The sequence below is a fragment of the Mustela lutreola genome, chromosome 8 (assembly GCF_030435805.1).
Source record: "Mustela lutreola isolate mMusLut2 chromosome 8, mMusLut2.pri, whole genome shotgun sequence".
Lineage (NCBI taxonomy): Eukaryota > Metazoa > Chordata > Mammalia > Carnivora > Mustelidae > Mustela > Mustela lutreola.
In genome coordinates this window covers 42,643,351-42,655,812 of record NC_081297.1, presented here as the reverse complement: position 1 = coordinate 42,655,812, position 12,462 = coordinate 42,643,351, and the positions used below count along the sequence as shown (strand labels likewise).

Below are 12,462 nucleotides of genomic sequence, written 5' to 3'. Positions count from 1 at the left end.
GCGGGGACCCATTAGAAGCACTTAAAAAGGCATATGTTTCTTTTCAGAATACAAGGGGATGGAATGTATTGTTAAAACAAAATTCTTAGGAATCTTTGATTCATTTTAAAATATATGTATAGTATGTTTGTTTCACTTGTGCTTTCCGCAGCATTGACTTCCTTAACTCTCTTCCTCAGACCATTTGAAATAATTATTTTACTGACTATTTTTGCCAATTGTGTGGCCTTAGCGATCTATATTCCCTTTCCAGAAGACGACTCCAACGCCACCAATTCTAACCTGGTAAGTCCACCATCCCGTCTCTCTCTGCTTTTTTCCCTTGGTGGAGGAACGAGCTCGGATCACACGGATTCCAGGTGGAATGTGGGGAGAAGTGAGATGTGCGTGCGACACGTGCAGGGGTGCTGCCGAGCTCAAAGCTCAAGTGCTGTTGCTGTTTATTCAGATCAGCACCTGTCTTATCACAGCCTGTTTTCAGGAAGAATATTTCAATTAGGTGGTGGTTAGCTCTGTGTGTGTGTGTGTGTGTGTCTTTGTGTCGAAGGCTACAAAATGTGCTGTCTAAGTTGCACGTGCAGGTGTTTGCAGGAGCAAGCTTTTATTCTTGGATCACTTTTGTATTTATTTTCAGCGATGGTGTCCCATTGGTAGGGTTTGCTCAGGTGATCTGTAGTATCACTGCACAAGAAGCAATTTCTAGGAAGCTTTTAGGAAAGTTTCCTGTTGCAGCCAAGATGCATTATTTAGTTGACGAGGTTTTATTTTCTTGGGAAAGACGTCTTTCCATTTGGATTGTTGGGAATCCAGTGCTGCTGGCAGTTCGGGGTTAGAATTTGTCCATGGAAAAAGCGTGGAGTGTGTTTACTTTTGGCCGAGCGTGAAGTCATTATAGAGGCCTTTGCTCCATCTGGGCATGGGAGGAAAAGAGCTCTGGAATGCAGCTGGCAAAATCGGGGCAGTCCGGGGTGCCTCTGCCACAGGCTGTAGGAAAAGCCTGTCTCTCTTGCCCTCTCCTGCAGACACCATAACTTTTCCTGTGATTCCCACCAAATGCATCTTTCCCCATCATTAGCACCTTCCTCTAATTAGTGAGATGGGACTGTCTGATCAGATCGTTCTGAAAAGAAGCAGGAGCGTTACCAAATTCTCCTTTCCCTTGTTGCTGGCTGTGGATAGCATCACGGCTCGAGTTCTTCTGCTTCTTAACCTTCGACATTTTCTTTAGCCCCCTCAGCATCTGAATTGGAGGCACATTTTCAGCTCCTCAGCTGCGTTCCCCAGTCAGTTAGGCCTGGCTCCACACTGAGTAAGGTAGTGTGGCTCGGCTGGGGTGGCGTGTCAGGGACAGGTTACAGAGCTGGCCGGGGAGCTCCGAGGGATGACACGGCCAGAGTCAGCAGGCGGAGCCCTTGCTGCCGTCCTCACGGCCTTCTTGAGGTGTGACCTTGCCTCTTAACAGGCAAGAAATCTTTCCTGTGTCAGAATAAGTACAAGCAAAAGTGTCTCCTGAATGGCCCTTCAAGGAGGAGCACCTTCCAAGGGCTGTCCTTCTCTGCGTGTCCACCCCCCCCCCCCACCCCGCCAGCCTCCTGAAACCCCTGCAGCTTCGCACTTAATCTGCAACTTGAAAAAAAGACTCTGTTTTGTTACGAAGAGGGTGAGACTTTGGGTGGACTCCAGGCAACAGCAGTGGGGAAGGTGGACAGAGAGTTTTAGGGGGTTTGCCTTTAGTCTCTGCCTCAGTCCCTCTGGCCCAGCTCCCTGGGGGATTAGCAGCAGTGGGGGGCAGGGGAGGCACCGCTCTGAGGGCAGCCTGTGCTGGCTGCATCTGGGGCTGGGAAGCTCGCACTTGGTGAGGGCGGCCGGGCTGGGGAGACCATGAGGAACTACGTTGGACCTACTCCAGAGCTAGGGAGGAGGTTGCCGGCTGCAGAGACTGCTGGAGGGACAATGGATTTTTAAAATCCCAACGCAGAGTGATGGAGGTGTTCTGAAGCTGGGTGTGCAGCTGTGTGACTGCACTAAAAATCCTGGCAGCATACACTTAACAAGGGGTGACTTTTATGGTATGTCAATTATACCTCCGTAAAGCTGTATTTTAAAAAAAGAGTAACACCGGCATGAAAGCCAGGGCCTCACAAGACCTCCCAGTGCCAGTGGCTTATTGTTCTTTTCTTCCTTACAAATGAGGGGAGAGGTTACATAGGTGGAGGGAGAGGGGATGGGGACAGCCAGCGAACTTTGTCGTGAAGTTACTAGGAATTTGGGGCGTGTGGAACAGAGGGTACAAGGTTGGAAAGGGGCTTCTCATTGCTAGAGCAGTTCCTTGTTCTTTCAAGTCACAGCTTGGCCAGTGACTTACTAAGGGAAGGAAGCATACTCATGTTTCCTTTATCCCCAGTCCAAACACACACAGACGCCCAGACACACATGAGGGCACAGGAGCATACACACACACACACACACACACACACACGCACGCACGGATACACGTGCAGAAAGGCATGCACAGATACACATATACAGAGAGACACAGACATATATACACAGACACATTAACACACATAGACACACACAGACACATACAGAGACATATGCAGACACACACATAGAAATACACACAGAGACATGTACACAGAGAAACACACAGATGCAGATACATACATAGAAATAGATACACACAGACATGTATACACAGACACACATAGACACAGACAGACATAGACACACACAGATACACAAACATACACATAAGCACAGATACACAGAAACACATACACACATACATAGACATATACAGACATACACACGGATACACACAAAGACACAGGCACATGCTTCCCTACTTCTGCTCTATCCAAGCTTCCTTTAATATATATGTAATTTTAAAATTTTAATGTTGACATGTTTTTCAGGAAGAGTATGCATTTGCTACATCGGCCAGTTTGTTTTTGCTCTCTCTTCAGCTCCGTGCTCTCTGTGTTCTGTGCCCATCTCTAGGAAGTAAAAGATATGGATCTCAGTTGGCAAACTCAGGAGGGAAAGAAACGCAACTTGTTTTTGCTTTTCTCTCACTGACCATTCTGCCTGATTTGTGACTCCTGTTGCCTGCGGCCATAAACCTCACCTCTGTAAGGTCAGGGCTCTCAGCCCCTTTCCGGGAGTTGTAGCTCAGGGCCACTGCATTGTGGAGCCAAGGGGACATGCTGTTCTTGGTGTGGCTGAGCCACACTATTGAAGTGGCCTTGTCCCTTCTGGAGGGGCCTTGGTCTTTGGTCCGCGCAGGCGGTGGGCTCTCTTGTTCCCAACATGGAGTCTCTTGATCTGTAGTCCAGACCTCTCCTGGCCGTGCTGGGGCTGTGAGAATGGAGACATGGTGAAGATTTCATGAGCCCCCTTTTAAGGACATATCTCAGGATCTCACTCGTTTTTGTTTCCTGGCTGATGCTCCCAGGTTCGCCAACTTGAGATCTTTGTTTGGGGCAAAGTGGCATAGCAGAAGCCCCTGTGGTCGTGCAGATTGTCCTCAGTGCCCTGGCTTACACTCCTTGGACTCTAAAGCCATGTGTGACTCCTATTCTCTGCATCCCACTGGGTTATACCTTCCCTGGGACACTGAAGGCCACTGACCTGGTGGCCAAGGGGCATTAGAAAACCCCTGAAACAACCAATGAAGCCAAACCCACATTGGCTTATAGGCCAGGCTATCATTCTGCTCCCTGGATGTAGCCAATATGAGCCTTGTGATTTGGGCCCTCCTCTTCCCCCTTCTCCCTGCAGCGTCTCATGTTGTGAGATGCCCCTCTGTAGAACTCTTTGCCTGTTGGCTCTGGGACAGAGTTACTATTAAGTCCCCTCCTATCTCTTCTCACTTTCTCCCTGCTTCTTCTAGTTTCTAGTGTTGTTTCTACAGGAACTTTGACCAGGTTGCTGTCCTGGTCCTCTTATTTTCTCTTTTTGTGGTCTTCCCTTGGTGAGCTCATCTACTTCCACAATTTCATGTTCCCTTTCTAGGTAAGTTGTTCCTAGACTTAGGTGTCCAGCTCTGAGCTCTTCCCTAAGGCCTGGACTAGTGTTTCCTGCTTTAGAGGGGTCCGTGGACCTGTGCAGTAACTCCTGAGACCGCCCTGACTGATATAACCACTTGGATAACCTCAACGGAAAGATGCCAGTGTGTGCGTAGATCTGATTCAGATTTAGTAGTTCTGGGGCATGGCCTGGGAATATGCATTGGAAAAATTCCTCCTGGGCTGGAGTTAAGGGGCTAAGGATTAGTCAGGTTTGGGAACTACTGGGTTTTTGGATAGTGTTAAATTTTTCGTTGGGCTGATGTGGGTCCATGCCTTGGCCTTACCACTTTGTCTCTTAATCTGGATCTTCCTGTGGAGTTATTTCGTCTTCTTGAAGCTCCGATCCCTGGCCTGGTAGATGGAAGTCACACTCCCGCCTGGGGTTCTGGGGCAGAGAAGGGCCAGCAGCCGGCAGGAAACGCCCAGGGTGGTCCTGGCCCACAGTGATGTGCGCCAGGATGTCCCATAGACCCCTCAGACAGGCAAGTCCATGTACGATCCAACTTCCCTCTCCTCACACAACCGGACTCCAAAAAAGAATGTAAAAGAAACCATGCATGAGCATTGCTTCTGACCTTTGCCTTTAGCCTAGTCGCTGGTTCTGCCAACCTTGATGTCATACAGAGTCACCTTGAACACCTTCTGACCCTCACCATGCTCACTGAGCAGATTCAGATACAGCCATCACATTTAGCTTCCTTTCTAGTTCCAAAGTCATTTGTGTGAACTTTCTGGGCCTTCACTTCTTTATCTGTAAAATGGGAATATTTATCTCATAAGTTGCTGTGAGGATTAATGAGGTAAGATGTTTAAGGCTCTTAGAAGAGCTCCATGAGGAGAGCTCCATGTGGGGGGTGGTGGTGTTGTTACCATCCTGCCATGGACAGCATCCCCCCAGGCCATCATGGCCTTTTGCCTGGACTCTTCCAGTCACTGCTTGCCTTGTATTCTGCCTCCGGTATCTCCTTCCATGGGTCCATCTTTTGCTCCTTCAGTCATTTGACAAACATGCATGCCAAGAGCCAGGCATGGTGTTTGGGATATTTCAAGAAGCAGACAGGAAAGATAAACATACAGATATTTGCAAATAATGAAATGTCTTATAACGGGTCAGGGTGTCAGGGAGGAAGCATGGATTCATTTAGCGTTTGGGAAGGGGGTAAGGGAAGGCTTCACATGGGAGGTCATATTTAAGTTGCATCTCCCAATAAGAGGGGATTTCCAGGCCGAAAGAGTTATTTCAGTACACATGTGCAAGGGCCCTGCAGTTCTGCCCTTTATGACTAGAGTTTCAAGTGAATGAGAAGAGAAGAGCCAGGTGCTGGTGGGCTTCCTGGATTACGCCAGCAGTTGAACATAACTGCAGGTGATGAGAAGTTCCTAAAGATCTTCAGAGCAGGAGAGGGCTGGGTCTGGGAGTATATGTGGGAAAGGGTGCTTTTGCAGCATAATGAAGCTGGCTTGGATGGAGGTCTCACTGTTTGTGAAGAAGAAAAGAAACTGCAGAAGTCTGGATAATTGTGACAGGGATAGAGAAGAGGGTGGTGGATTTAGGAGCTAACCTTCCCTGGACCTGTGACCATTTGGATATTGCAGAAGAATCAGAGAGAGCTGACTCTGAGGATGTGATTGCCTTTAGCCAGGACGCTGTCAGGAGAAAGGTCACATTTAAGGGGAAAACACTGAGGGGTACAATTTGAGCTGTGTTATCGAGGAGCATGCAGATGGAGGTGTCCAACAGGCAGCAGATATGAGTTAGGGGCTCAGGAGGTGGTTGGTGCTGCAGAAGGAGGAGTGAGAAGACAGAAGGAAATGCCACAGGCCCAGCTTGGAGCACTGGCAGGGTGGACAGCAAGAGGAACTGGTGTCCCAGGCTGTGGCCGCCCAGTGGACAGAGTGAAAGGAACCACGGAGGACACGACAAAGGTTTGGCCTGAGAGGTTAGGAGGGAAACCTGAGGGAGTAGAGCCTTAGCAGCAAAGGTCAGAAGGTTCAAAAATGTAAGAAAGAGACCGTTGCTAGCTCAGACTTGTCTCTGTGGCAGCCCTGCAGGTCCTAGGAGAATTGGCCTGCTCAAGGGGAGGTTGGGCTCAGGACCTAGTGCAGGAGGAAGAGATGTAGGTCTGCATCTGTAGTCTCACCAAGGCCCTGAGAGAGTAGACGCGTAACCCCTATTTGCTGAGCGTCAGTGTTGTGCCAGAACGTGGTCCCCGATCACTTAGGTACCCCTAAATAAAAGTGCGAGAATTCTCCCATTACTTTCATGGCATGGTGCCATCTTTTAAATAAGGAAGTGCTATTTCAGAGTCCTGCTCTCAGAAACTGCAGAGGAGGGATGATGGCGACAGCAGTAGTGGTCAGACTTCAGGGGGTAAGGATCACATGAAGACCTGGTCAGAAAGTACACTCCCAGGCTCTGAGCCCAGAGCACCCCCATTCTGTGTCTGGAGGGGGTTCTGGGGTCCCATTGGCAAGCAGCGGCCCTGGTGACCAACGCAGGCCGGGAACTGGGGACTGCTCTCCGAGGACAGTGACTCTGATCTCGTCATCGTAGAGTGGACCCTCTTCGGCTTGCCCGCCCCAGTCTGCCACTGCCTACCCACAGCTCTCTCTGGGCCACGTCGGCTGCCGAGAGGTTTCCCACTCTGTTGGGCTCAGAACAGACTGTTTAACGAAGCGCGCTCGCGCTGTCACAGAATTAGCCGAGAGTCTTCTTCTCACACACACTGGCAAGCCCACACCTGCCCCTGCTCCTGCTGTGCCTTCCCTTGCAAATTTGTCAGCTTCCATACATTCTCCGTCACCCTCTGCCTCCTTAATATAACCCCCATTTATTTTTCTAGCACTTGGCTTTCTTCTCCTTCTGAGACATGAAAAGTATGCTGGGATCGGAATTTTTTTTTTTTTTTTTTTTTTGGCTCTTTCTCTCATTACTTAAAGAAAAGTCTGTTCTGTGCTCCACCTCACTTGTACTTCTGCACCCAAATCCATCATCTTTGTTATCTTTTCTCATGTTAGCGAAGCATCTTGAAACTGAGATGGCCCATGACACGACATTTCTCTATGTATTATTCACAGTCTTGTTATTGGTGGTGCCACCTGCCATGCAGCTCGTCATTTATACCCTGTCCCACCGATAGCCGTTACCCAGGAGTTGTGGGGTACGTAGGCTGTCTGTCAAACCCCCTCTGGGCTCGGGCTGAACGCACTGCATGTGGGAAACTCCCAGTTCTCTCAAACTCTGAAGTCCATAAAGACTTGGCCTGGGTTGAAATAGTAAGAGAATATATTTGGCATTTGACCTTGTGCAAAGAACAGTGCTGTGTACTTTCTGGAGCAAGAGCCAGGCTCTCGGCCGAGGCAGAGAGGCCAGAAAAGGACTTGTTTTAGGGCTGGGCTTGCTTGCATCTCTGCGAGGGAGTGGAGAGAGCTCAGGGGGATGGGTTGCTCAGAGGCTCTTGAGTTACATCAGGAAGAGGGTTGGGATGTCAGATTTTCCCATTTCCTTCTATAAAGTTGGGCAGCGATGAGAGTTGGCATCCTAGGCTGGCCATGAAGGTTAAATGAATTAAAGTATGAGAAATGCTTAGAATGGTGCCTGCCACAGCAAATGTGTGTTGTCCTTTAGAACCAGAAGCCGAAAGCTGTCCCCTCCAGCTGATTCCTCGGGGTAAGTCAGGATTGGTGGCACTCAGGCTTGTTTTTACACCAGAAGGGTAAGAGAGGACACCAAAAGGCCCTGTTTCTAGCAACTCTCATGTGGCAAGACTGACATGTGTCTGCACATGCCTCACCCTCACCGTCAGACTGCAGAGGGAGCAAAGCAGAAATGCATTCGTGGAGGAGAAAATGAGCCCTGAAGGGACATCCCTGGGTGGCCTGTAGGGGTCTCCGTCCCTCACACCCACAGGTGTTTATTGCTTGGAACAAGCCTGTGTCCGTCCCTTCTCGATCACAGCTCAGGGAGCCAAAGTGGGCCAGAGCACTGTAAATCTGAGCTTCCCCCATCCCCAAGCTGGAGGGGGCGAAGACACTCCACAGTGTAGTTTAGGCCACTCGACGTCCTGGGATGAGTCCAGGACCTGCCCACCGGGCCTGAAGAGACCCCTGTCAGAGCTTCTATCTGAGCAGTGAATAAAAATGCCCATTGGGAGGCTCCTCCTCTCCCTGCAGTGAGTTTTGATTTCTTTTATCATCAGGCTTTTCTTGTCTTTGTGGGCTTTCATGTATCAACAAAACGTGATTTACCATTGCTACCTCATACATGTCCTCCTCATGCCCCAGACGCACACCCTCGGCAGTAATACTGGGGCTGTAAGGTATGCTCATAGCAGATCACAGGTAGCAAGCTGCAGCATCATCTGCGAATTTTCTCTGTGCCATGTGGTGGTGGCAGGGAGCGGGGCTGGAAGGGGGGCAGGCAGCAGCGCCGAGACGGTCTTTATGCATTTATTTATTTATTTTTTCTAAGTAGCAGTTTTTGCAGAAAGTGCATACATTCTGCAGAATGAAGCATACAGATGATCACGACTGAATACTTCTTGCATGAATGAATAAACACAGACTGGTGTTTGAGGATATACGGTAGCAGAGATTCTTCTTTTATTAAACATTAGCTCCTGTTCCTTGTAACATTTCCCTGTGTTCAGCCAACGTAGACCACTTACACTCTTAATCTGCACCTTTAAAAAAAGTAAGATGCCGGATTAAGGTAAACTTTGGCAGAGATTTTATAGATGAGAGAATTAGCAGGACGCTGTGTTTCAGATCTGCATGAGGTCTCCCGTCGGAGGTTCTGTCTGGCTGACCTGGGCTGAGCAGGACCTGGGTGTGTCTGCAAAGCTATCCTGGAGCCAGGGCACTGAGCTAGGAAGGGAGACAGAAATGGTGTGGCCTTAGGTCGGTCACTTAACCTTCCTGTTTGTGTCTCTGCCGCCCCACGGGGGAAATCAGTCCTGCTTTGTCATAGTAATTGCCTTTATGCAGTGACCAGCAGGTGCCAGTGCTTTGCAAACACTCTTCCTAATCCCCACAGCAATAAATTACAATATCTATTTACTTCTTTCCTTGGGGGTGGAGAATTCATCCCTTTTGTTTGCTGCTCTTTCTCCAGGGCCTTGAGTGGTAACTGGCGCATGTCAGGCTCTTGATAAATATTGGAGGAGCGAATGAATGGCCCCTGCCAGGGTTTATCTCTTTGTTTCAGGTGAGGACACTGTGTCTCCGAGAAGTGAAGTGACTTGGTGAGTGAGGGGCAGGGTCTTAATTTGAACTCAGGACATTCGGTACCATCACTTGGGCTCTTTGCTCTGTTCTCTGGAGTGTTAGAGTTGCTGTGAGCATAGAAGGAGGTAGAAAATGTTTCCAAGATTAAACCTGCTGCAGCGGTATTAACAGGTTAATTTAAAAAAAAAAAATCCAACAAACTTGGTTCTGTTGGAAAATGAGTTTGGTAAGCCTCAGGCAACCAAAGTTATTAATTTTTTGTTAGACTCCTTGGGGTCTTTAACACGTTAGTAACACTCACTACTTAGTGCTTTGAGTGTATTAATGCATTTAAGCATCATAATAACCCTATGAGATAGACACTGTTATCCCATTGAACAGATGAGGACACCGAAGGTCAGAGAGTTGAAGTAATTTGCACCTGGAAACACAGCCTCCAAGTGAAGATGCTGCTTGTAGACAGAGGCAGTTACTCCCAGCACCTTGTTCTCAGCCCCGGGCTCCCTGGGCCTCCGCCCACCTTCCCACCACAAGACAGCCTGGGGAATGGTCTTCCTTGGAGCACACCATGGGGAACAGAGAACACTGTGCTCAGGTAAAGCAGTGGCTTGAAGCCCCCCACACAGGAGACAACCTGTAGAGGCAGGGTCAGAGCTGGGAGCAGGGCAGGACACACTACAAGGCCAGCACAGCTGGGGAGGGGGGCGGGTAGGGAGGCTGCCTCAGGGGTGTGGCCTTTCCCAGGGGACCACTGGCTCCCCATTGAGCTGTGCTTCCTGTCACTGGGTGCCCTGGGGCAATTGTTTGACTCAGTGTTTCCTCACTAAATATTTCAGAGGAGAAGGCATTGTCCACTCTGTGTTCGTTCGCCAGCGGAAGGGGGGAGAGGAGAGGATGCTTTGAAGTCTAAGTACAGTGACACCTCTTGCTCCATTTTTATCCATCTGCCTTCATTTTGGGGGGAATATGTTCCATATGTATTCACACCCAGGGTAATGGAGCCCCTTTCATGTACCGAGCTCCTTTTAATGGAAGTGTATTTGAAGAAAGTCTTTCTAGAATGTAAAATACAGGTCCCTGGATCTTTAAAAAAAGAATTCTCAGCATAGTCTGTGCTTTTTCTGGGACTGCACAGTTATTGGGAATATTCAGTATATAAATTTGTGTAATTCCCGAAAGCTGTCGAGAGGGTGAAGGAGAGTCCAGATGGCCCCTGAACACTGTGACCTGAGACGGTCTTTGGGCCCTGTTTTCATACACCATCCTTGTTGGGGTGTCTCCTGCTCCAGGACCGGCCCTTTCCATTTGCTGTTTTCCCTCTCCAGGGAGTGTAGGCACTAGATCCCCAAAGCCATCCTATATGGGCAAAGTCTGAGTAAACAGATTCCGACTGATGAGGCTCCTTTATAGGTAAGGTGCATTAGCTTTAATGTGTGGAGTTTAGAAAATTGATTTTGGCTTCTCAGAAGCCTTTTTCCCTCTTTATTCCCATTGTTCCTCCTGACTTCTGTATGATTGAAGTTGTTGGGTTAGTGCCTTCTAGCAAGCAGGGGTGACAGCAGCACTGTCCACACTCAGGGGCTCCCACTCGAAGTGCTGCCTCTGCTCACAGCATGTCTCAGTGTTCACTCGCTTAGTCCTCGCAGTAACTCCAGGAGACCTCTCTTGTTATTATTATAGACATCTCATTTTCAAGATCAGGGCAGGGAGGCACAGAGGAATGAACTAACCAGCCCCTGGAGTGTGGCCTGTCAGCCTACGCCCTTCGCTGCTGCGCTCCGTAGCTTTCCGAAGGTGTAAGGGCCGGGTATTTTTCTAGAATATGGTCCTTTAATCACCGGAGGCACAACTAGCACGCCTGTCACATAGGTGATGATCTGTTGAGGGACAATGGAGGGACCATGGATGTGGGGGATAAGCCCCTCAGGGGCGGTGTTGTGTCTGTCAAAGTCTCCAGGGCAAGGCCCATAACCCCTAGTCGGTGCCCTTTGGTAAGTGTCGGTGAGGAGGGTGCTCGTGTCTACCCACCGATGCCTGAGCACTCTTGGCTTTGACTCCTGCATTCTTTCAAAGACCCGTGACTCACGTGAGCTGACATCCTTAGGCAGATAAGCCTTCAGGTCTTCTTCAGCCGAGAATCTCAAGTTGGAGTGCAGGACCCAGAATCAGCCCGACTTCCTGAGATGAGCTTAAAAACCTGAGTAAGACTTCTTGGGGACAGAGGCATTGGAAGTAGTTTCTGAGAGCCAGAGAGGCCCCACACTGGAGCAAAGAACCCTCCTGCGATCCTAATCACTGCAGTCTAGTGGCTGGGCCAGCAGTCGGGTGCGGGGGACCTCAGTAGCCCGGCTCCAGGTGCAGGCCACGTGCCTTTCATGGTGGGGGGCTTTATGGGATACGGTCAGCACTCAGGGCCCCACGGGAGATGGGAAAACATTATAAAGCCTTGGCCTAGACCCTGGGGAGTGTGATGGCGGTGACAGAGCCCTGGGCTTGCAGTCACCGTCCTGGGTTCTTGCTGCAGTTCGGCCAACAGCTAATGGCATGGCCGCATCCCTCTCTTTCCCTAGCCTTCAGACACAGTCATAGCAGGTCTCAAGTGAGAGGATGCACGTAAATGCTCCGAACATGCAAAAACGCCACATGGATGTCGCTTCATTCTCACGGTAACGGTTATCAAAACGAGACAGAGAGATTTGGTCTCTGACCTGTGTACTCCTTGTTTTTCTGGCATGTTCCCCTGTGAACCTTCTCTTTTAGCCTCCTCTCAAGATAACTTAGAGATGCAAACGAACTAAAAGCCAAGTTCCAAATTTAGTTCCTGACCTTTCCAAGATGGATGGTGAGTGGTGTGGCCATAACCTGCTTGCTGCCGGCAGTGCGGCTGGGCTGCTGGAACTTGGGAAAGCCGGGCGAGGGGACAGCCGTCTGATTCTTGACTGGGCCTGGGACCTACCATGACCAGGCACAGGGAGCCCCTTGCTGGGGAGCTCGTGGTATGCTCGTCTTGTTTGCTTCTTGGGGGCTCATTCAGCTTGGGCACAACTGAACCTAGGGGATGAGTTGTTCCTTAGCCCTGTCCCACAACTCGTAAAGCCGTCCTCACATACAGAGCAGAAGACACCTAAAAACATGGGAGTTTGTCTCTTTGTGCTCTAGGACA

At 49.6% G+C, this 12,462-nt stretch overlaps 1 protein-coding gene across 41 annotated transcripts in view; it reads left to right on the top strand.

The window, feature by feature from the left end:
* Window positions 1-12,462, top strand: part of CACNA1C (calcium voltage-gated channel subunit alpha1 C) — a 744,856-nt gene that overhangs the window by 162,998 nt on the left and 569,396 nt on the right. For all 41 annotated transcript variants that reach the window (XM_059184363.1, XM_059184367.1, XM_059184359.1 and 38 more), the window contains exon 3: window positions 181-285. In XM_059184363.1, coding sequence (XP_059040346.1) covers window positions 181-285 — 105 coding nt within the window. The remainder of the gene's footprint in view (window positions 1-180; window positions 286-12,462) is intronic.